This window comes from Solanum stenotomum, chromosome 5, assembly GCF_019186545.1.
Source record: "Solanum stenotomum isolate F172 chromosome 5, ASM1918654v1, whole genome shotgun sequence".
NCBI classification, from domain to species: domain Eukaryota; kingdom Viridiplantae; phylum Streptophyta; class Magnoliopsida; order Solanales; family Solanaceae; genus Solanum; species Solanum stenotomum.
Window position 1 is genome coordinate 9,676,825 of NC_064286.1, and position 27,827 is coordinate 9,704,651.

Consider the following 27,827-nt stretch of genomic DNA (forward strand, 5'->3'; position numbering starts at 1 on the left):
CTTTTAGCTACTTTAAATATTAAAATTAGTGATATTAGTTGATATTATAATTTATTGGAAATTTATGTTCTTACCAAAAACAGAGGGTATATTTCAAAACGTATTCACTTAATTATGATTAATAAGATATTCGTTAACGTGAAAATATGATAAATATATACATACATATAATTAAAAGACATAAATATGAACTGTATTTCTTCATTTTTATGCTTTAGGCAAGAAATGTTCTTAGTGAATGTAGGACTTTTTGTAATTTTTTATAATTTTTTTATAATTAAACAACTTTCATTTATATCAAAACTAAGAATTACAAAGCCAAACAAGGCTATACCATTTTAGTACCTCATGATTGAACAATATGTTATCAATTATATTCCTTTCTTCTATAAATATAAAAGCTGATTGTGAAGGAATAATTATTGAACTAATGACACATTTAATCCTATTTTTGAGTATCATAGTGGTGATTTTATAAAATATGGTACAAGAAGCAGCTAGGCTATAATTCTTCTTAAGAGTCAGGGCATTAACCTTGGGGAGTAGTGTCAGAATGGTACAACTAAATGACTTTAGAATCTTAACATCCGTAAAGATTTTTTAACAACATTGCATACATCATTTTTTACAGTACAAGTATGTTATTGAAATGATCACTATACTAGCCGAGGATTTTAAATATTCCTACTCAACAATACAAGTCATTCCATAAGAAACATCTATTGAGAGCCTCATTTATGGCATATACTATAGTAACAAAGCCAACACATCAACTTGAGAAATTCTCCACTTCACTAACAAGAAGGATCAACATATGTAAATAGGACTTTCAAAAAAGACAAATTCTCTCATTAGGAGTCATTGGGTAATTACAAAAAGTGTTCCATTCTTGAGCCACCTTCCATGGGTTGTTATTTGAGCAATACTTCTTCACTCTTGTTTTAATGCATCCAAATATTTCTATTCAATGCACTTCTTTTGCTTTTGGGGTTGATTCAAGCCTCCCTTATTGGATCTACCATATTGTCAAGCTCACCATTAATGATAGGTTTCTCACCTATTTTTCTACCCAATCATGTCGAGTTATAATTTTGATTTTTCCTCCTCATAGGAGCTTTTTGGAAATCACGCTCAACCTCTTGCTGCCTTTCTTCTTGCAGCATTCCTCTTTCCAGGTGACCGAATCACATACAGTGATTGCAGAACTTGTGAGAACAAAGATTGGCAGCAATTTTGACAGCCACATTTGTGGTAATTAATACACACAAATGTGAAAGTTGACAGCTATAAATGTGAAAGTTGGCAGTCACATTTGTGGAAGTTGGTAGTTAAATTTTGGCAGAGTTCTGGTAGAGTTTGACGGCCAAACTTTATGGAAATTACTTTCAAATTTATGTCACTAATGATGTAATCAAGAGGTTCAAAACTCTATAAATAGATTAGTAATTGGACATTTGAAGAGACAGAAAAATAGAGAAAGCAATAGAGAGTAATCCACAAGCTATTTCTTAGTTTGTGAAAAAATAGTGTGAAAGTAATATTATTACGAGTTGTACGAAACAAAAGAGTATTGTTCTTATAAAATAATAGTAGTCTTTTGACACTACCAAGTTTTCATCAATATATATTGTATTACCTACTTGATATCATATTTACCTAACTTAATATTTGGTGTCGTTGTTACTCTCTTGCTATTGCTATTTAGTGTGAAAATTATCGAGGGTCTGATTATCATTTTTCCAACAACGTGGTATAAGAGCCATGACAAATAATAGTTGTTGTCCTTTTAGTACCCTCGTCTCCCAAGAGAAAATTATGAAAAATTGTTTCTATGAATGAAATCCATTCTTGGCTCTCAAGATTTGATGGAATGTATGCGTCCACCAGTGATCACAAGACCAGGTCCCCCGACAGAATAAAAGTGCAGAAAATAAATAGCACAATGTAAATTAGGCACAAGAGTTTTACGTGGAAACCTCCTTGCTCAAAGGAGTAAAACCCCGACCTGTCACACAAGATTTTCAACTGTTTTCTCTAATCTTCTCAAGAAAAAGTGTTACAACCAAGAATGAGATTAAACACTTAATATCAACACTAAGTAATACGCCTATTACTTACTGAGCCAAAGCAATGCATCCATTGCCCACTATACTAACCCTTACTGATTAATATAGACTTTAATCGTAAGACACAAAGTTAACTCTAACAATGTTCCTACAATGGCTCACACAAAGATTTGAAACGTTTCTAACAAGAGTGAAACGAAGCTTACAAGTTTAGCACATTACAAGCATTTAACAACACCAACAGATAAAGATTGATCTTCTTGGTCTATCAGGTCCCTTGTTGTATGTGTTCTATTGTGCTTGATCTTTTCCTTGAATATGACCTTCTCTTTGTAAGCTTATGAGTTTTTGTTTGCCAAATCTTAAGTTTGTGTCTTGTGAGAAGAAACTATATCAAAATGAACACAAACTCCTCGGGACGACACCATTGGCTGAGAGCCTGCTGTTCTGAAAAGCTTTGAACCAACCATGTCAGATGTGACAACTTTTAGACAGTTGTGGTTTGACTTTTCACATACACAGTCTTCCAAGGACAAGGTCCCTTGAGTTTTTGAGAAGACGTGCTAGCTCTCTCTCTTTTTGAATGAATGAATCTTTTTGTTGTTTTTCACTTTGATTATATCAACCAAAAAGAGTTATTGACCATTGTAGAAACAACCTCATCCGTTTCTATTGGTGAAGTACGCTAACAACTTCATCAACCCACTGACACTGACAGGAGAGCTTTACATCTGTACACCATTATAAATCTGGACGAGAGAACTCTGCCAGGGACCGGGTCCCTGCATTTGTGAGGATCATCAAAACACCTAGAATATAACATTTCCCCCTTTTTGATGATAACACACAAATATTCCTTACACTTTGTTTATTCATTCATTTACCCTGTCGTCAGTCCCGATAACAAGGATCTGGTTCCTTGTTAGATCCCTAAGTTTGTTAAATTATCAAAACTTATCATTAGCTTCTAAATAACATTTCCCCCTTTTTGATGATAACATACTTATTCACCAGTTCCCCCTATCAACAAGACTCTTCAGGTAACTGGATTGGTCCCCTTTTTACATCATTTTCGAAGTTTGTCAAATCATCAAAACTTCACATTAGCAACAAAATAGCGTTTCCCTCTTTTTGATAATGACACACTTGTTCAATTTATTCCCCCTATCAGCATGATCATGTCCTCTTCAAGTAACGAGCATTGATTCCCCCTATCATTAACATGACCATGTCCTTTTCAAGTAGCTAACATTGATCTCATACCTTAACAATGTTTCCCCTTTTGACATCATAAAAAAAAGGTTAAAAAAGTAAACCAAGTTGACAGAAATGCAGTTCAAGCAAATTCATGGCCACTTGGGCAACACTGAGCATGACTAAAAATATATAAAGTAATGAGACAAGTCAGTAGAAACAAGGCCTTTTTCATTCATAAATAAAAAATTAGCAATCAAACATTGCACATATTAACCAAAACAATATCCACTCAATTTCGATAGAAAAAGAGAAACGAGGATTGACACGGGAATTTAGGAAGAGAGGGGATGACTTAGGAGCAAGGGATTGAAAGTATATGATTAGTAGAGCATATCCCTTAGCATGGTTTTTCAGAAGCTTCTCTTGAAGTTCACATTTTTTGCTGCCCAGACTTCATGTTGACCCTTTAGGGCCAATTGTTTTTTCAACCTTGTCCTCTGATAGTGTTGTTTGAGAAGTTGAGCCTTCAGGTAAACCATTTCGGTATCCTTGTTAGCAAGAGCAACTATCATAGCTTCCAACGCTTGCCTGAGTTTCTGATGACATAAAGATTGGTAAAATCAAACTTACTCAAGGCCTCTGAGATGAATAGATTAATAATTGAGGAACCATTTCAAATTTTTTTAAGGTCAGACACCCTCCTTTTCATAATACTTTGAATTCTCAGAATATCAACCTCTTCCCTTTTGAACATTATCTTTTCCACCTACTTCTTTTTGCTTGTTGGACCTTGTCCTTCTTCACACTCAAAAATTTATTCATCAGAAAATTCTCCAGTGGGACCAAAGGTTTTTTACATTTGAAGTGTTTTTTGAGAGAGTAGAAAAGAGGGTTTTGAAAAACTTTGATTTTTGGAAGGGGATTTGAATTTTTTGGGGAGATAAAGAGATATCAAGTATAAAGGAAATGAAAGGGTATATTATGTGAAAGGAAGTGTCATTTTGGTATTCAAATGATGGGACAATGGTCATATACCTGAATGACAGACATGTGGCAATTGCAACGGTTCTCATGCATAATTCAACATGCAATGTTAAGAGTGCAAGCCTTCGAGAGCAGATCAGGTCCCTCTTTGTAGTTTGAATGTGATTGCCTAGATCTGTCCTGACCTCCCTTTTCCTTTAGCCCTTTTTGCGATGTGTGTATACCTACAAAGGGTATGAGACTGAACTTGCTAAAACATACACTTCCTAATTTAGAGGAAGCCCATAGTTCTCGGTATTCTATTCACCCGGGAGCCACCAAGATGTACCTTGACCTACGGGAAGTCTATTGGTGGAATGAGATGAAGAAAGATATTGTGGGATTTGGGCCACTTAGAAGTGGGAAGATGTAAACATGGACTTTATTGTTGGTTTGCCTCGCACTCGAAGAAAATATGATTCTATTTGGGTCATTATAGATCAAATGACAAAATCATCTCTCTTTATTCCCGTCAAGGTTTCTTTTTCGGCGGAAGACTATGCTAAGCTATACATAAGAGAAATGGTGAAGTTGTATAGGGCTCCTTTATCCATTATTTCCAATCGGGGAACCCAATTTACTTCTCACTTTTGGAAGTCATTCTAAAAAGGTCTTGGCACTACGGTTAAGCATAGCACGACTTTTAATCCCCAAACCGATGGGCAAGCGGAGCGTACCATCCAAACATTGGAAGATATGTTAAGGGCATGTGCAATAGACTTCAAGGGTAATTGGGATGACCACTTACCATTAATAGAGTTTGCCTACAATAATAGCTATCACTCAAGTATAGGTATGGCTTCTTTTTAAGCCTTGTATGGTTGGAGATTCCGTTGGTTGGTTTGAGGTGGGTGAAGTTGCTTTGATAGGTGTCGAACTAGTTTATGAAGCCATTGAGAAAGTTCATCTTATTAGAGAAAGATTGAGAACGACTCATTTGAAAATCTCACCCATGAAGGGTGTGATGAGGTTTGGCAAGATGGGGAAACTTAGTCCTTGGTATGTAGGCCCATACCAAATTTTGAGGCGTGTTGGTAAAGTTGCCTATGAGTTAGATTTGCCAAATGAATTGGCTCTTGTTCATCCGATATTTCATGTTTCTATGCTTAAATTTTTATTGGAGATCCGGTATCCATAATTCCCCTAGAAGGGTTGGGAGTTGACGAAAGTCTTTCATATGAAGAGGTTCCGGTAGAGATCCTAGAACGGCAAGTCAAGAGATTGAGAAACAAGGAAATAGCTTTCGTAAAAGTTTTATGGAGGAATCACTTAGTTGAGGGTGCTACTTAAGAGATCGAGGCTAATATGAAGTCCCGATATCCTCATCTTTTTCCTTCTACTCCTTTTCTAGCTCGAGGAAAGTAGTTTCTCTTGAAGTTTTCTTGTTTTGGGAATCTTGTGTGTTATATGTGTTTCCCATCATTTCCTTGTGTTATGCATGTTCTTGAGAAATTTATGTTTAGTAAGAAAATGAGTTTTATGTCATTGATGTTCTTCATGATGTTGTGTATTGAGTACGGATTGCCTATATGCTTCATGAGATGAACTAATGAACATGTTGTATATGTATATGCTTTTCTTGAGTAAATGGCATAATGATTCCATGATATTGTGTTGAGCATGCTTTTAGCTTTGAGAAGGTAGTTCCTCCTAAGAACATGAGAAAAGTTGAAATTTCATGCATAATGGGTTGTTAGATGTAGTGTCTACTTCCTTGTGATGCATTGATTATGTTTAAGTTGGAATTGATGTTTCCTCCTTTTAATTGTGCATTATTTTGATGTCACAATGCATGATGGACTGCTAGTCTTGAGTCTTTACTTTCGTAAGGTGCCTAGATCGTCATTCGAGGATCAATGTTCCCAATGGGGATATATTGTAACACTCAGGAAAATTTTAGGCTAAACTAGAGCTTAACGTGAGGGTTATAGTCATGAATGTAACTCCCCGCACTTAAAATAGAGGATTTTGTTGTTAGAACGTCAAGGTACTACCCCTCAAGGACCAACAATGGGCCTTTGAGGAGGACCCTTAGAAAACTGCCTGGGCAGTGACCAACTGCAGGACCCACACCCCGTTGCTGGGACCACACCCCGTGGATGGAGGGTCCGTGGTTTGGCCAAAAGTCCTAGTCACCAAACCACAATTGACCAACACAGACCGTGGGTCAAACCACGTTTAATCAGTGTGGTCTCGTGGGTGGTGACCTGGGGCCAGTTTTAGTGGTTAAGTTTAGGGGTATTTTGGGTCTTTACGATTTTAATTAAGATTAAGTGGTGTCGTTTTACCCTAATATAGACCACCTATATAAGGATTTTAGACCCCTAAATTAAGTGATTCAACTCATTATTCCTAAAACCTAAATCAATTCCCAAAGCTTTATCCTAACCAAATATTGTCTCTCTAGAACCTGAAGAAGAAGAAGGAACTTGGAGCTAGGGTTCAAGGAACAAGGCTCTTCACACCAAATTCATTGGGCTTCATTGATAAGGTATGGTAGTCCTTCATCTATGGATTGCTTTCATCCATGGAGTCCCTTTCAAAACCCGAATTATGATATAGTTGTTGTGTTGTTGAAAGGCTTTCTCACATTTTGGATCTATAGGTAGACATGGACGGTGAAAGGATATTCTCACGCATGATCTAAGAGATATCTTATGAATTAAGTCAAGACTTAATATGTACTCCGTGGGAATTAATGCTTAGCACCGAGTAGATATTGGATATGAGATGGAAGCTTTTACATTAGTTGAGTCCGGCTTCCCAATGGGATCCTTTTACACTAGCTGAGTCCGGGTTCCTAAAGTATGTTTCATGAGATGGAGACCTTTTAAGCTAGTTGAGTCTGGGTTTGTAGTAGCAATCTCCTTATCCCATAAATTATATGCCCCCATAAGTTGTTTAGCTAGTGGATCCACCTAAGCTAAAAGTATGGTTCTACCTTAGGCAAGTAGGACACCCATTTTCAGTATGGGTAACACCGGGTGACCATGTATAGCTCACATGGTCTCATGTCGGTTAAGGCTTATTCCCACAACAACAAGAACATGAATATGAATTATAAACTATGGTTACTTCAAGAAGCTTTGTGCATGAATCCAAGGGTGATTTTAATGATGATGACTTATGTTACTTATGTTTATGAATTATGCTTTTGCACTCTCTTTATGATTATGTTTAAACTTGGCAGATTGCATGCTTGCAAATGAAATGTCCATTTTTGCATGATTTCAATGTTTTTATGCATGGCCATCATACTTGGTGCACTTTTGTAGTAACACCTACTTTTCCTACATTTTCCCCCAAGTGTAGGGTCCGGTTCTCGAGATGATAATTCTAGTGGCTAAAGATTGGACTTGGGTATCTTCCGAGCTTGTTGGTGAGTCCTCATGGTTCGAGGATGGCTTTTTCATATGTTTTAGTTCATTTCATGTACTTTTCCTTTTAGGACATGTTGTATGGGCTAGGCCCTATTTCATTTAAACATTATAATAGATGGCTATGTTGAGACTAAGTGTCTAGACTTTCGCTTTCCTTTTTGAAAATTTTTAGACTTGAATTGTGTATTTACTCTTATTGTTCTATTTCTTATGTTATGAGAACTAAGTGGTTTGTATGGAGGCTTTCGGGGTTCTATACGCCATGTTACATCTAGGGGGTACCTTGGGTCGTGACATGTCATGTTGGGACACCTTCAGGGCTAAAAACTTCTCATTTATTCCTTCCCTCTTCGAAGACTCCTGATGTCTATTCATCTCATACGTTTGCAGATTCCCAATAAGTTCATCCATTTTAAGGGTCTTCAGATCTCTAACTTCAGTGATAGCATTGACTTTGCTTTCCTAGGATTTTGAAAGAACTCTTAAGATTTTTTGAACTTGTTTACTTGGATGAATGGGCTCACCAAGGTATTGAAGTTCGTTAGTGATGGAGATGAATTTGGAGTGCATTTCATGAACAGTTTCACCTTCATTCATGCTAAAATTTTCATACTGAGTAGTCAGCATGTCCACCTTTGATTATTTAATTTGAGTTGTTCCTTCAAGGGCTGTCTTCAAGCAGTCCCATATTTTCTTGGCCATTTCACAGGCCGAAATCCTATTGTATTTGTCTGCTCTTATTCCACATACCAGCAACTTTTGGGCTTTATAATTTTTCTCGATCTTTTTTCTGTCTGCTTCATCATATTCCCTTCTAGTTTTGGGAACCTCCCAAGTTAGATCTCCTTCCTTCATGTCCTTGGTAGGAATGTAAGGACCATCAAGCACCACATCCCACAACTTGCTGTCTTCCACCATAATATAATCGTTCATTCTGGTCTTGCACCATCCATAGTATTGGCCATTGAATCTAGGTGTACGAGTTGTGGACTGACCTTCTTTAATATAGGGTGGAGCAGCCATTCCTTCAGGATCTTCTTTCTCTTGGTGTCAACCAGATAGAGAAGTCAAGCTCTGATACCAATTGATGGACAGTATGCGTGTACCAATGATCACAAGGCTAGGTCCCCTAACAAAATAAAAGTGCAGAAACTAATTAACACAATATAAATCATGCACAAGAGTTTTACGTGGAAATCTCCTTGCTCAAGGTAGTAAATCTTACTAATCGTGTAAGATCTTACTGTAACATCTCGCTAATTGAAAGAACAAGAAAGAGTTAGAATTGGAAATAGTCATTTTAGGAAAGAATGAAAAATCTGGAAATTTGTTAAGTTATGTTAAGTTTGGGTTTTTGGTCAACTTCAAACGACCATAACTCCTAGATCAGGATGATTTAGGTGTGCTTCCAGATACCATAGGAAATATCTTGTAATTATCTTTCCAACGCCACCAATTTTACGTGATTCTGAGTTCGTATGAGTGAGTTATGCTCATTTGAAGTTGAGTTGTTCAAATAAGGAAAGTCTCAACCGAATTTTGGAAGGGTATTTTGGTGTTTACCATACCCAATTAAATTAATTCGTTTTTGGTAATTACTTAGGGGTCTAAACTGAACTTGGTCAGTTTACGCTTTTGAAAATTAAGTTAGGGTTTTAGAGAAGAGAAAAGAGGAGAAGAAGCAAGAATTGTCAAATTCTCGAAGCTAAGATTGTGGATTTCATCAAGGGGTAATCCCTATGAGGTATGTGATACTTTCATAGCGTTGGGTTCATTAATCCACGCGCCAATCATGATTATTTCAGCGAAATTCATCCTAAAAAGGGTTGACAGTTTGATGTTCTTGATATGTGTTCTAGCATTTTTTTCGTTCTTGAATTGGGCTGAATTAAGGTGTTCTTGAGATTATCGCATCGAGTTTTGGAGTTGATTTGAGTTAGGTTCTTGGGTACATTTGCTGGGTATCTGAATATATAGAGAAGTTGAGAAGAGTAGTCGAGTTGAGGCGATTTGGGGTTGGAAAAATGAAAAAGGAAAGGTCGAGGGAAATCTAGGCACCAGGTCGAGGTCGCGGACCTGCTCCTCAGAATGGGAAAATTCTCCTCGCGGAGCGATCATGGACCGTTCTGCCTCAAAAATTACTTTCGCGACCAAATATTTAAATACATTTTCCGCATCGCGGACTAGTTTTCAGACAGTGATTTCTGGATCATTTCTCATGTTTAACTATCTAAAAACACTCCTAAACATCATGAGATTGTACCTATCACAAATCATAATCCTTGAATCCATAATTCAATTCAAGGAAAGTTAAGAGTCAAGTCAAGGAAAATTAAGAGTCAAGTTAAGAGAAATTCATAATGTTTTCCAAAAGTGTTTTACAAACATTTTAACTTTGTTTTAAGACTTAAGCTCTGAGTTGAGTAAGAATTAAGAATAAAAGTTCATTTTTTTAAAGATTATACGGGAACTAAGTATTCCCAAGATTTAAAAATGTTTTCACATTTGAGCAAGAAAGGGAACATCGATTCCAAGAGAGCTTTTAAGCTAAGTTTTGAGTAATTATCTCAAACCAAAGAAAGAAGTTTTGTTTTAAAAACATATGAGATAAGTATTTTTTTTGGAGTAGTATTGAGCACTGATATGGGGATGCGAGTTCATAATAACTCAAGTCTCCATAAACTATATAGCCATCATGGGTAGTAAAGGATCATACTCTTTAGATGATTCCTTAAGTGCTTTTTAGCATAGACTAGTGGATCCACTTAGTTAAGGTATTTTATATGAGGACAAAGTCTAGGACAGTTCTGGCAGCGTGGGCAAAATGATGCATCACCACTTAGGCTCATAGTAGTGGTTGTCGGTTAGAGAAACTCCCACAGTATTATATTAAATTACCAGTAAGTTGAGTTATTATTGCATTTCTTTAACAAATTGAGTTGATACTACTGTTTTAAATGCTTTGTATAACTGCAACATTATTGTTGTTTACTTTGCATTTGAATTAAGTTATTCATTAGTTGAGTAAAGTCAAGGTAAGTGTTTTCTTTCAGATTCCTTTCAAGCTTATGTTATGTTTAGTATTCTCCTCGCATACTCATACATTCAATGTACAGATGTCATTTGGCCTGCATCATTTTATGATGCAGACACAGGAAATCATGATCAGCATCCAGGGCCCCGTTGATCTAGTTAAGCACTCAGAGTCAGTTGGTGAGCCTCATTGCATTCCGGAGGACTCCTTTTACTTTACTTTATAGTATTTTAGCTGTTAGGATGATCGGGGGTCTTGTCCTAACATCCCTCATTGCTTAGAGGCTTCATAGATGGATAGTTATAGTTCTTTAGCTTTATTCATTTCAGATGTTGTTTAAAGACTTGAGTTTTTCTTATTAGCTAGTTGAATGCTTTCTTATTAACATTCTTGAGTTATATGGGTTAATTTCTGTTAAGTTAAGTCTTCTGCTGAGTAAGTAAGCCAAGTCAAGGGTTCACTTGGGACCAACAATAGTTCTCGAATGCCAGTCCCGCCCAGGGTGTAGGCTCGGGGAATGATAAACTTGTTATCAGAGCACAGAGTTCAAGAGTCCTAGGGAGTCTATGAGGCCATGTCTGTAGAGTCCTAGTTATCGGTGTGAAGCGCGCCGCATCTGTAATTAGGAGGCTGCGACACTTAGGAAATTATCTCACTTCTTTCACACTCAGTTCGTGCATTAGAGTTTGATCTCTAAAATGTTTCTTCTAATTCATGCTTGTGCATGCCTTTCAATTAATCATTCCTCCAAGAAGAGCTGCAAGAGGTCGTCCTGCTAGGAATAATGTTAAGGAGCAAGGGGTACCTAGTGCACCTGAAGTGCAACCCCAAGGAAAAGTTACCAATGTTGAGTTCAGGGAAGCGATCACGATGTTAAGACAAGTTATGACCAACCATGCTGGGTAACAAAGGGGGGCTCGATAAGAAAAAGTTGATACTTCGAGGATCCGAGAGTTCTTGAGGATGAATCCTCCAAGTTTCACTTGTTCAAGCACTACTGAGGATCCGGAGAATTTTGTTGAAGAATTGTAAAAGGTATTTGAGGTCATGCACGTTACCGATGCTGAGCGAGTTGAAATAGCTGCATATCAACTGAAGAATGTTGCTATGACTTGGTTTGACCAGTGGAAGAAGGGTAGAACTGAGAGAGCACCACCTGCGAGTTAGGCTTATTTTGAGGAGGCCTTCTTGGGTCGTTTCTTTCCCTGAGAACTGAGGGAGGCTAAGGTACGAGAGTTCCTTACACTTAAGCAGGATTGTTTGAGCATTCATAAGTATGGGTTGAAGTTCACCCAACTATCCTGTTATGCTCTAGAGATGCTTGCGGATATGAGGAGTAGAATGAACTTGTTTGTTGCTGGGTTGTCTTGTCTGTCGGGTAAGGAAGGTAAGGCTGCAATGCTAATAGGTCACATGGATATATCAAGGTTGATGATCTATGTGCAGTAGGTTGAGGAAGAGAAGCTGAGGGATATAGAGGAGTTTAGAAACAAGAAAGCGAAGACAGGAAATGTGTCCAGGCAGCAAAGAAGTAATGTGAACTGTTAGTCCTTTCAGCAAAACCAAAAGGGACTTGCTCTATCATCTGCTGGTGCACCTTCACCCAGAAACAAAGGTGAGTACAATAGTTATAATTCACAGCACTTCAGGGCTAGATCTGCCCAATATTTGGGTAGTGTGGCACAATGAGGTAAATGGCTCCTGCTTGTGCTAAGTGTGGTAGAACCCACAGAGGTAAGTGTCACAATAGCTCTACAAGAGTGTGGACGAGAGGGTCACTTCATGAAAGAGTTCCCTAAGAACCGACAAAGTAATGAAAATCAGGGCAATATAGCCCAATCTTCATCAGTTTCTCCACCAAACAGGGTTGCCCCTAGAGGAGCTACTTTAGGTACTAGTGAGGAGGAGCAAACAACCTTTTTGCGATCACTAGTCGTCAAGAGCAAGAAGATTCCCTAGATGTTGTCACTGGTATGATCAAAGTCTTTACTCTTGATGTTTATGCTTTGCTAGAGCCAGGAGAAAGTTTATCTTTTGTGACTCCTTATGTTGCAAATAATTTTGATGTTCTTCCTGAGAAACTTTGTGAACCCTTTTGTGTTTCTACACCTATTGGGGAGTCTATTCTAGCTGAGTGAGTATATTGTGATTGTGTAATTGCCATCAATCACAAGAACCCACGGTTGATTTAGTTGAGTTAGACATAGTAGATTTTGATATCATTCTAGGTATAGACTAGTTTCCTGCCTGTTATGCCTCCATTGATTGTAGAACTCGAGTTGTTAGGTTCCAAATTCCTAATGAGCCAATTATAAAGTGGAGTAGCAGTTCATCAGTGCTTAATGGTCGTTTCATTTCATACCTTTAGGCGAGGAAGTTAGCTTCCAAGAGGTATGTCTATCACTTAGTCCGAGTTAATGACTCTACTGTTGAGATACCTCATATTTAGTCAGTTTCAGTTTCCAGAAGTCTTTCCTGATGATCTTTCCAGAGTCCTTCCTGAGAGAGAAATAGACTTCGGTATAGATATTTTTTGAGATACTCGTCCTATATCTATTTGGCCATATAGAATGGCACCAGCAGAGCTGAAAGAGCTAAAAGAGCAGTTGAAAGATCTCCTTGATAAGGATTTTATTCGACCACCTGTCTCACCTTGGGGTGCTCCAGTCTTGTTTGTGAGGAAGAAGGATGCTTCCCTTAGGATGTGTATAGATTATCGTCAGTTGAACAAGGTTACCATTAAGAATAAGTATCATTTTCTGAGAATTGATGATCTTTTCGATCAGCTTCAGGGTGCTACTTATTTCTCCAAGATAGACCTCAAATCACGCTACCATCAGTTAAGAGTAACGGAAAGTGATATTCCGAAGACAATATTCAGAACCCGTTATGGTCATTATGAGTTCTTAGTTATGTCATTTGGTTTGACCAATGAGCCTGCAACATTCATGGACCTTATGAATGGAGTATTCAAACCTTATTTAGATATGTTTGGTATCGTATTCATTGATGACATACTAATCTATTCGAGGAATGAGGAAGATCATGCTAGTCATCTCAGAATAATTCTCCAAACTCTGAAGGATAGAGAGTTGTATGCCAAGTTCTCTAAGTGTGAGTTTGGCTTGAGTCTGTGGCATTCTTAGGCCACATTGTGTCTGGAGAGGGAATTAAAGTTGATTCTCAGAAAATAGAGGAAGTGCAGAATTGGTCTAGACCCATATCTCCAACTGACATTAGGAGTTTCTTGGGTTGGCTGGCTATTATAGAAGTTCGTAGAGGGGTTCTCATCTATTTCATACCCTTTGACCAAGTTAACTCAGAAAACAGTGAAATTTCAATGGTTGGCAGCTTGTGAAAAAAACTTTTAGGAATTGAAAAAGAGGTTGACTACTGCCCCAATATTGACCTTATCAGAAGGCACGCAAGACTTTGTTGTTTATTATGATGCGTCTAAAGTTGGTTTGGATTGTATGTTAATGCATAATGGCAGGGCATAACTTATGCCTCGAGACAGTTGAAAGTTCATGAGAAGAATTGCCCAACCCATGATCTAGAATTGGCTGTCGTAGTATTTTCTTTAAAAATATGGCGCCATTATCCTTATAGTGTTCGTGTGGATGTGTTCACCGATCACAAGAGTCTTCATTATGTGTTTACTAAGAAAGAGCTTAATCTCAGACAAACGAGGTGGTTCGAATTACTCAAGGATTATGACATGAGTATTCTTTATCACCCAGGTAAGACTAATGTTGTTGCTGATGCCTTGACCAGGTTATCTATGGGTAGTACCGCCCATTTTGAGGAAGATAAAAAAGAGCTAGCAAAAGATGTGCACAAACTTGCACGCTTGGGAGTCCGACTAATGGACTCCACAAAATGAGGGGTAGTGGTGATGAATGGGGCTTAATTATCATTAGTGTCAAAAGTGAAAGAAAAGCAAGACCAAGATCCTATTTTGCTTGAATTGAAGGCAAATGTTCATAAGCAAAAAGTATTAGCTTTTGAACAAAGGGGAGATGGCGTATTGAGGTATCAAGGTAGATTGTGTGTACCAAGGGTGGATGAACTCCAAGAGAAGATCATGGAGGAAACTCACAGCTCCAGATATTCCATTCATCTGGGTTCCACAAAAATGTATCGTGATTTGAGAGAAGTTTATTGGTGGAGTAGTAAGAAGAAGGGCATTGCAGAGTTTGTTGCTAAGTGTTCGAATTGCCAACAAGTTAAGATAGAGCATCAAAGGCCCGGTGATTTGGCTCAGAATATAGAACTTCTGGAATGGAAGAGGGAGATGATCAATATGGACTTCATCACAGGTTTGCCAAGGTCTCGCAGACAGCACGATTCTATTTGGGTGATTGTCGATAGAATGATAAAGTCAGCCTACTTTTTGCCGATAAAGTCTATTCATTCAGCAGAAGATTATGCTAAGTTGTATATTCAAGAGGTGGTAAGACTTCATGGGGTTCCGGCCTCCATTATTTCAAACAGATGTGCGCAAATTACTACACAGTTTTGGAAATCATTCCAAAAAGGCTTGGGTTCAAAAATGAACTTAAGTACTACTTTTCATCCTCAGATAGATGGTCAAGCAGAGCGCACTATTCAGACCTTAGAGGATATGTTGAGGGCTTGTGTGATTGATTTCAAGGGTAATTGGGATAATCACTTACCTTTTATTGAATTTACTTACAACAATTGTTACCACTCTAGCATCCAAATGGCTCCTTATGAAGCTATTTATGGGAGAAGGTGCAAATCTCCTATTGGATGGTTTGAAGTTTGTGAAGTTGGTTGATAGGACCAGACCTAGTTCATCAAGCTACGGAGAAACTGAAAGTGATCTAAGAGAGGTTGAAAACAGCTCAGAGTCGTCAGAAATCCTACACTGATGTTAGGAGAAAAGAGTTAGAGTTTGAAGTAGATGATTGGGTATACTTCAAAGTTCACCCATGAAGGGTGTTATGAGGTTTGGTAAGAAGGGGAAGCTTAGTCCCCGATATATTGGTCCTTACAGGATATTCAAGAGGATTGGCATTGTAGCTTATGAGTTAGAGCTACCCCAAGAGTTGGTAGAGGTTCATCCGTAATTTCATATCTCCATGTTGAAGTGCATGGGCGATCTTTCAATGATCATACCAACTGAAGATATTTGGATCAAGAATAACTTATCTTATGAGGAGATTCCGATTTAGATTCTAGATCGCCAAGTTCGCAAGTTGAGGACTAAGGAAGTAGCATCAGTCAAAGTTCTTTGGAGGAATCCGTTTGTTGAGGAAGCTACTTGGGAAGCTAAAGAAGATAAGAAGAAGAGGTATCCACATCTCTTTGAAACTGGAGAAATTCCAGATCAAGGTACTAATTCTCTTCTTAGTACTCTTTAATGTATAAGTTGGCATGTTGTATTTGCATTGCTTGTTGGGTGTTTGAGCTGAATGTTAGATGTTACACCCTTAGCCTAGTAAGAGTAATCTCATTCGATGATGAATGCTCCCAAGGGGGAGATATTGTAACATCTCGCTAATTGAAAGAACTAGAAATAGTTAGAATTGTAAATAGTCATTTTAGGAAAGAATGATTTTTTTTTAAAATTTGGTAAGTTATATATGTTAAGTTTGGGTTTTTGGTCAACTTCAAACCACCATAACTCCTAGCTCGGAATAATTTAGGTGTGCTTCCATATATCGTAGGAAAGATCTTGGAATTATCTTTCCAACGTCACCAAGTTTGCACGATTCCGAGTTCTTATGAGTGAAATATGCCCATTTGAAGTTGGGCTGTTCAAATAAGGAAAGTCTAAACCAGATTTTAGAAGGGTATTTTGGTCTTTACCATACCCAATTAAATTAATTCATTTTTGGTAATTACTTAGAGGTCTAAACTGAACTTGGTCAGTTTATGCTTTTGAAAATGGAGTTAGGGTTTTAGATAAAAGAAAAGAAGAGGAGAAAAGAGGATAAGAAGCAATAATCGTCAAATTCTCAAAACTAAGATTGTGGATTTCGTCAAGGGGTAATCCCTACAAGGTATGTGAGACTTTCATAGTGTTAGGTTCGTTCATCCACGTGCCAATCGTGATTATTTAAGTGAAATTCGTCCTAAAAAGGGTTGAAAGTTTGATGTTCTTGATATGTGTTCTTGAATTGGGCTGAATTGAGGAGTTCTTGAGATTATCGCGTCGAATTTTGGAGTTGTTTTGAGTTAGGTTCTTCGGTACATTCACTGGGTATCTAAATCTAACGAGAAGTTAAGAAAAACAGTCGAGTTTAGGTGATTTGGGGTTGAAAAACGAAGAAAGAAAAGTCGGGGGAAATCTTGGCACCAGGTTCGCGTCCCGGACCTGTTACTCAGAATGGGAAAATTATCCTCACGGAGGGAGCGTTCACGGACCGTTCTGCCTCAAAACTAATTTTCGCGATCAAATAGTTAATTATATCTCCACGTCGCGGACTAGTTTCCAGACAGTGATTTCTTGATCTTTTCTCATATTTAACTATCTAAAAACACTCCTAAACATCATGAGATCGTTCCTATCACAAATCACAATCCTTGAATCCATAATTCAATTCAAGGAAAGTTAAGAGTCAAGTTAAGAGACGTTCATAAAGTTTTCCAAAAGTCTTTCACAAACGTTTTAACTTTGTTTTAAGACTTAAGCTCTGAGTTGAGTAAATAGTAAGAGTAAAAGTTCATTTTTTCAAAGATTATACGGGAACTAAGTATTCCCAAGAGTTAAAAATGTTTTAACATTTGAGCAAGAAAGGTAACATCGATTCCAAGAGAGCTTTTAAGCTTAGTTTTGAGTAAATATCTCAAACCAAAGAAATAAATTTTGTTCTAAAAAAATATGAGCTAAGTATATTTTTGGGAGTAGTATTGAGCACCGAAATGGGGATGCGAGTTCATAATAACTCTTGTCTCCATAAACCATGTAGTCATCATGGGTAGTAAAGGATCATACTTTTTAGATGATTCCTTAAGTGCTTTTTATCATAGATTAGTGGATCCTCTTAGTTAAGGTGTTCTATATGACGGCAAAGTATAGGACACTTCTAATAGTGTGGGCAAGACGTTGTATCACCACTTAGGCTCATAGTAGTGGTTGTCGGTTAGAGAAACTCCTACAGTATTATATTACGTTACAAGTAAATTGAGTTGTTATTGCATTTCTTTAACAAATTGAGTTGCTACTACTATTTTAAATGCTTTGTATAACGGCATCATTATTGGTGTTTACTTTGAATTTGAGTTAAGTTATTCATGAGTTGAGTAAAGCCAAGGTAAGTGTTTCTTTCAGATTCTTTTCAAGCTTCTGTTATGTTTAGTATTCCCCTCGCATACTCGTACATTCAATATACTGATGCCATTTGGCCTGCACCGTTTTATGATGCAGACACAGGAAATCAGGATCAGCATCCAGGGCCCCGTTGATCCAGTTGAGCACGCAAAGTCAGTTGGTTAGCCTCCTTGCATTCCGGAGGACTCCCTTTACTTTGCTTTCTAGTATTTCAGTTGTTAGGATGATCGGGGGTCTTGTCCCGACATCCCTCGTTGTTTAGAGGCTTTATAGATAGATAGGTATAGTTCTTTAGTCTTATTCATTTCAAATGTTGTTTAAAGACTTGAGTTTTCCTTATTGGATAGTTGAATGCTTTCTTATTAACATTCTTGAGTTATATCGGTTTATCTCTGAAGTCTTCCGCTGAGTAAGTAAGTTAGGCCAAGGGTTCGCTTAGGACCAACAATGGTTTTCGAGTGTCAGTTCAGCCCAAGGTGTAGGCTTGTGGTGTGACACTTATAAAAGGCTTCAATGTTCTCATAACACCTACATCTGTCCATGAGCATTCATCGATTATGTTGGAACTTCCAATACCCACAATCGTAGCTACACTAGAAGTGTATACAACACGTTTGACTGTTTTTGAATCGAGACATGTCTATAAAATACCTATTGCCCCATTAATTGTTCTTTTTGTTATTGTTTCTTCAGTTTCTTTGTTTTCAAAATCAATTGGATGTGCAACATGAAATACACCAATGCAGCCTTCAACATTAAAAATATTCAACTTTTCTTGTGCACCTGGGAGATTTGTGAGGTAGCTTACATCCTTCTTGACATCTACAATCAATGAAAGTTAGGCTAAAAAATTATATAATTTTAACCGGACAATAATGACATAAATTAATCATACTTTGTTTCAATTTATGTGAAGGTATTGCCGGAAAAATAATGGGATAACACACAAGTATCATTTAGACTATGATCGAAATTTCAGAGACATACATTAACTAAATTAAGATTCTATTACTCCGAACCCATTCTTTTGTAATTTTGTACACTTTTTTGTCTTACGTGGCATATAAACCTCTCCCACGTGCCCCAACTATGCCATATAGGATCCAAATCATGTCAATTGATGTGATGAGCATACAAAAGATATATAGGACAAACAAATCACCTGGATGAGATCTAATAGTTGTGTTAACATAATAACCAAGTTGAAGAAGTCTCATAACCATCCATGATACAAGATAACCATTTCCTCCTGTTACACATACCTTTCCTTTCTCCTTCATCACTTCTTCCATATCCCCTCTATTCATCTCTTCTTTCTTTTCCCCTCTCTCTCTCTATGTAGTGGTTATAGGTTGTATCAAGGTTGTTAGAAAACAAGGACAAATTATTGTCATTTACCTATTGGCCATTACCTTCACCTTTTAAATTTGGCCACACATCCCACTAACATGATATGTAAATATGTCTTTTAATTTCGTCTCAGCTGATACATATTTATGTCTTTTGATTTTACGTGTGTAGAAGTAGGTATTTAATTTTTTGGGATAAGGCATAAGTATCCCCCTAGACTATGACCGAAATCTCAGAGACACACCTAAACTTAACTAAGATCCTATTACCCCCGAACTCATTTTTTTCGTATTTTTGTGCACCTTTAATTTTGTGCTGATGTGGCACTTTCAACAACCCAAGTTGGTTGTGTTTATCCACACTCGCCCGTCACGTGTGTAAATATTATTTTTAATTAAAAATTATTTTATTAAAAAAGAATATTTTTTCTTATTTTTTTTTTAAATAATCTGTTTTTAATCTTGTATTTAAATTAATTAATACACATTTTTTTACCTTGTATCGGAAATTTGTTTTTACCTACATTCATTGTTTTTCTCTTTTATTTTTCTATTGATTTTATTTTCTTTGTCTTTCGTTTTGATTTGATTTCAAATGTCTTATATTTATAATAAGTTAATTTTGAAGATATGTCAAAATAAGTGAAGAAAATCAAATAAAACATAAAGAAATTAAAACATTAAAATTAAAGGACACTTTTAAATTATTTAAAAAAAAATACACATAATTTTTTTAAAAATAATTAAAATTGAAAAGATAATAAATTAATTAGAAAAAAATTTTAAAGTGAAAAGAAATTAAAATAAATATTTTACAAAGAAAGAAATAAAAATAATTAAATATATATAAGTTTTATCGTCAATAAATATGTGTACTAACTAATCATAAAGTTACCAATCAAAAAATGACATGTGTCGAATTTGCGCACTCATCACTTGCCTTCAAGAGAGTGTGCACACTCTCTATGCCATGTCAACGTTTGTGGTGTATTTATTCCATTTTAAATTAGTTTAGGGGGGTAATAGAACCCTAGTTAAGTTTAGGCGTGTCTCTGAGATTTCGGTCATAGTCTAGGAGGTACTTATGCATTATCCCAATTTTTTTTATAAAATTGAGCAACTAAACACATACATTCTATATGGCATAATATATGTAGGATGTCGTAGAGGACATAAATTGCCACGTAACACGCCAAATAGAACATGTATATCTACTTGTTCAACTTTATATAAATTTAAATATCTATATATATACAATCAAAATTGAAGAATACAAATATCAAATAAAATCAAATTAAAAAACACATTTATATATTACCTCTATACTAAAGCATTCACTATTGTGAGATACTATCACGGCTGGGAAGGCAATATGTTACATTAAGAGGTATGAGAAAAAATAAACTATAAAATGGAACACTTTTTTATGGTTATTACGTGTAGGAAAATCTATATGCATTTTTTTTAATAACAAATAACAATCGAAAAAATAGATTTAACTTAGATTGCAAATTACTTTGAGTTAACCAACAAATTTTCATTCATTTGTTTTTCTAGCTCTTGTCTAAAACTGATGCGTTTGATCGAGGTAGATGTATCTATTGGGTTCATTGTATAATGTGTTAATGGATAATGGTACATAGAATAAAGATTGGTGAATTATAAAATGTGAAAGTGTTGCAAGTCTGACTGAAGTTATTCCATTCAAGAATACTCATGACAGATGAATGCAACATTTTATATTTCTAGGCTACCTTTTCACATATCATGCATGAATCATTGTGCTCACATATAGGCTATAAATATCATTGTGACCGATATATGTCGTACAATTTTCTATATACATAATATATATTTTGATGAATAGGGTATGATTGACCACCTAGATTATATGTGTAGCTACGCCACCCAACTAACGTGATTGAAATGAGGGACTATTACTACTTCATATGCAAAATCAAGATGACTTTAAGTCTAAATGGGGACTAAGATGGAAACTTACAGATACCAATAAATTTTCATTCATTTCTTTTTCTAGCTCTAGTCTAATTTTTTTTTTCCACATCAACTAACGATTTTATTCATCTCCAAAAAGTTTGATACAAAAGATTTGAGGGGGATAATGCTACAGAACCTTCCTAGGCTAGGATGAAGGCAAATATAACCACCCTTACAAGAGTTTTGGGATGAAGAAAATGCTAAGTTACACGGATATTTAGGATATCCAAAACCTGCACAAAGAAGAAGCTAGCCTATACTAAATTAAAATGTGAAACCCCATTTAGGGAGGATCAAAGGTAAAGTCTTTCTTCTTCATGTGGACCACTCTCAATGCTGGGAGACCCCATCTATCCAAGGCCATTAGCCCCTTTACTTGTTTTGGTAGATCTGCATAACTGTTGTAGAATTTGGATTCTAGGGAATCGTAGCTAAGAGAAGCTAATTTATCCACAACTTGATTGATTTCTCTGAAACAATGCTTAACATATAAGGCCTTAAGCTGGACCATAGACTTTAGACTTTGCACTTCTTTGGTTATTCTCCATGGGGTCTTGATAGAAGAGGTAATCCAGTCCACAATCAGCTTGGAGTCACTCTCCGCCATAACGTGATCATTACCATTTGCATAACACCAATTCACACCAAACAACAAAGAGACTGCCTTAGCCCAGTTGCTAGTTCCTTCTCCGAGAACTAAGGAGAAAGCCATAATAAGATGCCCATTTGAGTCCCTTATCACCCCACCCCCACCACAAATTCCTCTTTTGCAGCTTCCATCGGTATTTAATTTAACAAAAGATGAAAAGGGTCTACACCAAGATAAGGGTACTACCTTCTGGAAGTGGACAGTAGAGTTCACAATAACTAGAACTTTCTCTTAACTGAAGGGAAAGGACGCATTGCTGATGAATTTTTGAATAACTCGACCAACTCCAGTAGCAATGAAGTTAAGAGAACTATTCACATTATAATTTTCATTACCATATTTAATGCTACACCTGTTCCTCCATATCTCCCAAATTATTAGAGTAGGGAAGCATTTGATAATAGTGTTATACACCGAATTAAGGGCTTTTAGGTTCCACCAATTTATGAGGTTTTTTCTATTAAGGAATATCTCTAAAATGACTCCAAAGGGGCCACCGGTGATCTTCCAGAGTTCTTGAGCCATTTCACCACTTCCAAAAAGATGTTCAGTTGTCTCATTATCAGAAGTCTTGCAACAACAACACCTTGAGGTAATGGAGATCCCCATTCTCGCCACTCTTGCATCAGTAGGGATTCTGTCTCTCAAGGATCTCCATACCATGAAGCTCATTTTAAAAGTAACTTCTTTTTTGCCAGGTCATTGAGTTCATCCAAGTCTATTGTCTCTTTTGTCTCAAGAGTAGCCATGCCGAGGATACATTAAAATTACCTTTTTTTTATCCAAAGTCCAAATAAGCGTACCAGGTCCTTCAGGCTTCAAGATGAAAATATAGTTGTTGGTGTAATTTCTAATTGTTTCAGGAAGATAAAGATCCCAACCATCCCAATGTCTAGTGTCTCCTTTGATAGCATCCCTCAACTTTAGTTTCCGCGGCCTGCTTTCTGCTGGTAGGTGAGCCCATAAAGGGCCTTTATCAGACCAGTTGTCATACCAAGCATCAATGTCATCTCTCCCAAGTCTCCACACAATGTAATGGTCCACCTTTGTTCTGATTTTGCACATAGCGTTCCATGCTTGAGCTTGCCCAGAATGCCATTGTTGGAATGTATGCGTCCACCTATGTATATGGGACCAGGTCCTCAACACAGTAATAAACTGTAAAGAACAAATGCTGAAAGTAAAGATTGACAATCAAGTTTACATGAAAACCTCATTGCTCAAGGGAGTAAAACCATGACCTGTTCTTAACAGGACTTTTCAAACTGCTTTCACTAGTCTTCTCCAAGCAAAAGTAAAAGCGAGTTTACAAAATGAGATTAGCCTTCTAATCTCCACACTAAGCAATACTTCCTATCACTTAGCTGAGACAGAGCAGATACAACACTGCCCACTATACTAATCATAACCGATTAATATAGACTTTAGAGTACGAAATTAAGTTACCCTTAACTTAGTTCTTACAATGATTCACACAAGTTTGAAACATTTTTTTCACAAGTGAAACGAATCCTACAATATAAGAACTATTACAAGCAAACAAAATTACAGCTGGTACAGAAAGCAATAGAAGCACTTCTATCAGGTCCCTTGCTGTTTTGAAGCTTGAAAATATCTCTCTTTGAATAAGTGATCAATATTATTGTTTGTTATTTGTTGTTTGATATATACCATGAATAATTATTACCCAACAGACAAACAACCTCGTCGCCTCTGATTGGTGAAGTATTCTACAACTTCACCAACTTTCTGACGCGGACAACTTTTATAGTTGTTCATCACTTTGACCACTAGACGAGTATACACACTCTGTTGAGGACCAGGTCCCTGCGCTTGTGAGGAGATCATCAAAACATCAAGTAACGTAAGCACTTATCAATTTTCCCCTTTTTAATGATGACAAACAACTTGCATAATTCCTCACGTGAGTGAACAAACATTTATTCAAGAACTGGTGTTTCCCGCTTAATCCCCGAACAAATTAATTGCAACAAAACATGTAACAAAATTTCCCCCTTTTGACATCGTTGAAATGGTGAAGAAGTAAACATATCCAAGTTAAAACATAGGGCAATTAAGAATTCAGGGCCACGGGCCACACAGAACATGCGTATGAAAGTAAAAAGAGACGATAAAGGCACACATGAACAGGGCAAAAAATGGTAAGAGCATTATATCACATAAACTGACCACTATAAATAGTCAAAACATAAAGCCACAAGATTTTGGGTTACAAGAGTAAACAGAGGAGAAACTCAGGGCAACTAAAACACATTTAGGACAGAGGGGGAGAGGGAGAGAGGGTGCGAATTAACAATAGCATGCGCTCATTGGCATCTTTATGAACCTTGATAATCTGCCTATTGAGGGCCTTAACCTCCTCACTGAGTGAGGCATTTGTCTTTATCAGTAGTGCATTTTTTTCCCTCAATTTTTGCAGCACCTCCTCGTTAGCGTGACTGGTTCCAAGTCCGTTAGAGATTGCCTTCTGAAGTTCAGACTTTAGTTTAGCACTTTCAACCTCCTTGTCATTCAGAATACCCGTGAGATCTTCCACTTCCCGTTTGAGAGTGGCCTGCTGCTCGAGAACGGTTGCTACTTGAGATCTACCCTTAGCTTGTCGCTCCATGCACTCGCATTCCAGTAAAGTAGCCTCAGTGAACATCTGCTTGGTGGTACCTGGTACTCCCTTTCCTAATGGTACTTCAAAGTGGGTAAGGACAAGTTTCAACAGATATCCATACAGAATGCCATTCTTGGCCTTTTTCCAGGTCATTACTCTGTGCATGTTGCTCTAACATGATAGCAAGGAGACTTATTTCTTCAAGATCAACCAACTTTTCCATGAGAAATAAGTCAGTAACAGACGCAACTGTTTGTTTTTTCGTCCTAGGCACCAACACTTTGTTGATGAACTCAAACACCAACTGATATTCTCCCTTGAGGAACTTCTTGGGTAGCCTGGCACGTTTAACCTCTCCTCATTTTGTGGCAAGCTTGGTGAATTCCTCAGTTGGTTTGCAGCCTTCAATGGTTCGAATTCCTACTATAGGCACCCCCAACATGATCCCTAGAGTTTCTTCATTCAAACATATCTCAATGTCCTTGACAATGGTTGTAATTCCCCCTCCTTCCAGCAGTTCCATTTTGTAGAAAAACTCACGCACTTCAAGTTCGTGCAAATACAGAGCAGGTGGTTCAAAAATATGATTCCATCCTTGAATGGCGACAGCATCAAACAAGGTTGCCATGCAAAATTTTGTTATAATGTTAGTGTCAAAGATTCTGCCATTCAAAACCTTTTGGTGCTCCATTTTCTCTATTCTCTCCTCCCTTGTCATTTCCTCATTCTCACTTTGATTTTGAACCCTAGGACCAGGTCCCTTTACGGGTTGTTTATCCACATAATTTCTTACTCGCTCCCCTTTTACGGGTGATTTCTGTTTTATCACTTTCTCCCTTTTTACAGGAGATTTCCTTGCCCTTTTCTGAGTTCCTTTAGATTTCACCCTTTCTTCTTCAGCATCCCTCTTTCATTTTGCCACATACCTAGTGATATCCTCAGATTGGGTCTCACTATCTTCAACAGGCACAGCAGTTGACGTAGGTTGCGTAGCCAATAACCCTTCTTGTCTCTTTTTCCTTATTCTCTCAGTTTGGCCAGCGTTTGCCTCCATAGCACTTCCCATTACTTTATGTGTGACACTTCTTGTCCCATACTTCTTTTGCTTTTTCGAGTGGGACTCGACAAGCTTTCCCTTTCCTTTTCTTTTTCTCTCATGTGCACGCTCAGCAAGTTTTGCAATAGTGTCATCCTTATACGTACCTTTAACAGTCTCAAGTTTAGGAACTTCCATTGTGACAACATTTGCTCCTCGTACTCCCCATTTGTTTCATTTTAAAGGAGCCTCTTTTTCTTCTTTCTTAACACTCTCAACATCAAAGGATTTTGGTGTTTGGTCAAACAAGGGCTGACCTCTTTGAGGGACCTGATCCGGTGACCTTAATTCCTGCTCCAGTAGAGTAGGTTGAGAGTCACCTCTTAGTGATGCCAGGCTTTGAACCGCTACTAGTTCCGCCCCTGCGGCTAGAATACAGATTCCGGACCCCTCCCTTCTGGCAAGTCTCCTTTAAACAGTCTCTCAAATATGGTAGACGACACCGCCATGGAGCCAACCTCAATTTATTTTGAGGGAGATTCATCATTAGGCTTTGTCACTGATTGCGCGTCTGAATTTTGGGATTTTCCACCAGATAGGACTAGTGTAGTTAGAAAGAAGAACCGGAGAGACTATAACTTCAATCGGAGGAGTGGTGGATTCATCCATTTCACCAACTCCACAGACTGGAGTCGAGGGAGATTCTTTTGGAGTAAGAACAGAGAAGTTGAATGAACTGAGATTTTCAACTTTTGGAGAGATATGGATTTTTGAATAAGAACTAGAGTTAGGCATTTTGAGAGAGAAAGAGAGAGACTTTCGTGAATTTTTGTAGGGATTTTGTGAAGAGATTTTGAAATTGATTTACTAACAGGGGTAAATATATAGATGAAAAGGCATTGTGTCCCAGAAGTAGCGACTTTTTGTTTAAAAGGGAAAAGACGTCTGAAACTGATGCGATGAATGGGAGAGGGACACATGGCAGTAATGTTGACAGTTAGTCAATGTAGTACAAGTGATACTAACTTCATGAGGACCAGGTCCCTTTTTCAGTCTGCAACTTTGCCTAGTGTGATTAAACCGTCCCTTCAGCTTGACATCCATGAGTGTATACCTGCATTAAGGTACCAAAAGTGAATTCTTTTATAACCAACATTAAAACAAGTATAGATACCTGCCCCCCTTAACATAGTCAGCAAGAAGGAGCTTTGTGCAAATTGTCAGGGGATCAGGTGATTTTGTGCATCCCTAGCTTCATCTTGTTCTTAATGAAGGATTCTTTACTCAGTGCCTTTGTAAAGATGTCAGCCACCAGATCTTCAGTTTTGCAGAACTTCATCACCACATTTTGCTTTTCAACATTGTCCCTTAGAAAATGATGCCCGTCTATGTGCTTTGTCCTCTTATGCGGAACAGGATATTCAGCCATCTTCATGGCACTGGTGTTATCACAAATAAGAGGAATGGTGTCAGTGAGTACACCAAAGTCTTCTAGCAGCTGCTTAATCCACAATAGTTGTGCACAACATGATGCAACAGCCACATACAATGCCTCTTCAGTAAACAATGCCACAGAGTTCTGCTTCTTGGTTCCTCATGAAATCAGTGATGATCCCAGAAAGTGTGTCATGCCAGATGTGCTTTTTCGATCAACCAAAACACCTGTATAATCATCATCAGCATAACCAATAAGATCCAACGAGTCACCAGTAGGATAAGAGAGGACCAGTCCTGAGTTCCCTTCAAGTATCTTAAGATATGTTTAGCTACCTTTAGATGAGATTCCTATGGTGCTGCTTGAAATCTTGAACACATCCCTACACTGAATACTATGTCTGGCATGCTTGCAGTGAGGTACATAAGTGACCCAATAATTCCCCTGTACATGGTTTGATTGACCTCCACACCATTTTCATCTTTATCAAGTTTCACACTTGTACTCATGGGAGTATCCAGTGGATGAGAGGATTGATGTTTCCAACCAGACTTTCTGGTAATCTCTTCTTCTCTGTCAGCATCAGAATCACCTTCATTCCTTTAAAGATTTTGAGACAATACCTCATGTGTTGGACTGGAGGGACCAGGTACTCCTGAATGTTCTACATCCTTCACATTTGTACCCTGATCTTCCTGTTCTCTGTTGGTCAGCTCCTCAAGCTCATAGTCTTCTTT

At 37.5% G+C, this 27,827-nt stretch overlaps 1 protein-coding gene across 1 annotated transcript in view; it reads right to left on the reverse strand.

The window, feature by feature from the left end:
- Nucleotides 1-19,356, reverse strand: part of LOC125864461 (vestitone reductase-like) — a 71,664-nt gene extending 52,308 nt beyond the window's left edge. The window contains exon 1 of the mRNA XM_049544475.1: nt 19,263-19,356. Coding sequence (XP_049400432.1) covers nt 19,263-19,307 — 45 coding nt within the window. The 5' untranslated portion in view covers nt 19,308-19,356. The remainder of the gene's footprint in view (nt 1-19,262) is intronic.
- Between the last annotated feature and the right edge of the window lie 8,471 nt (nt 19,357-27,827).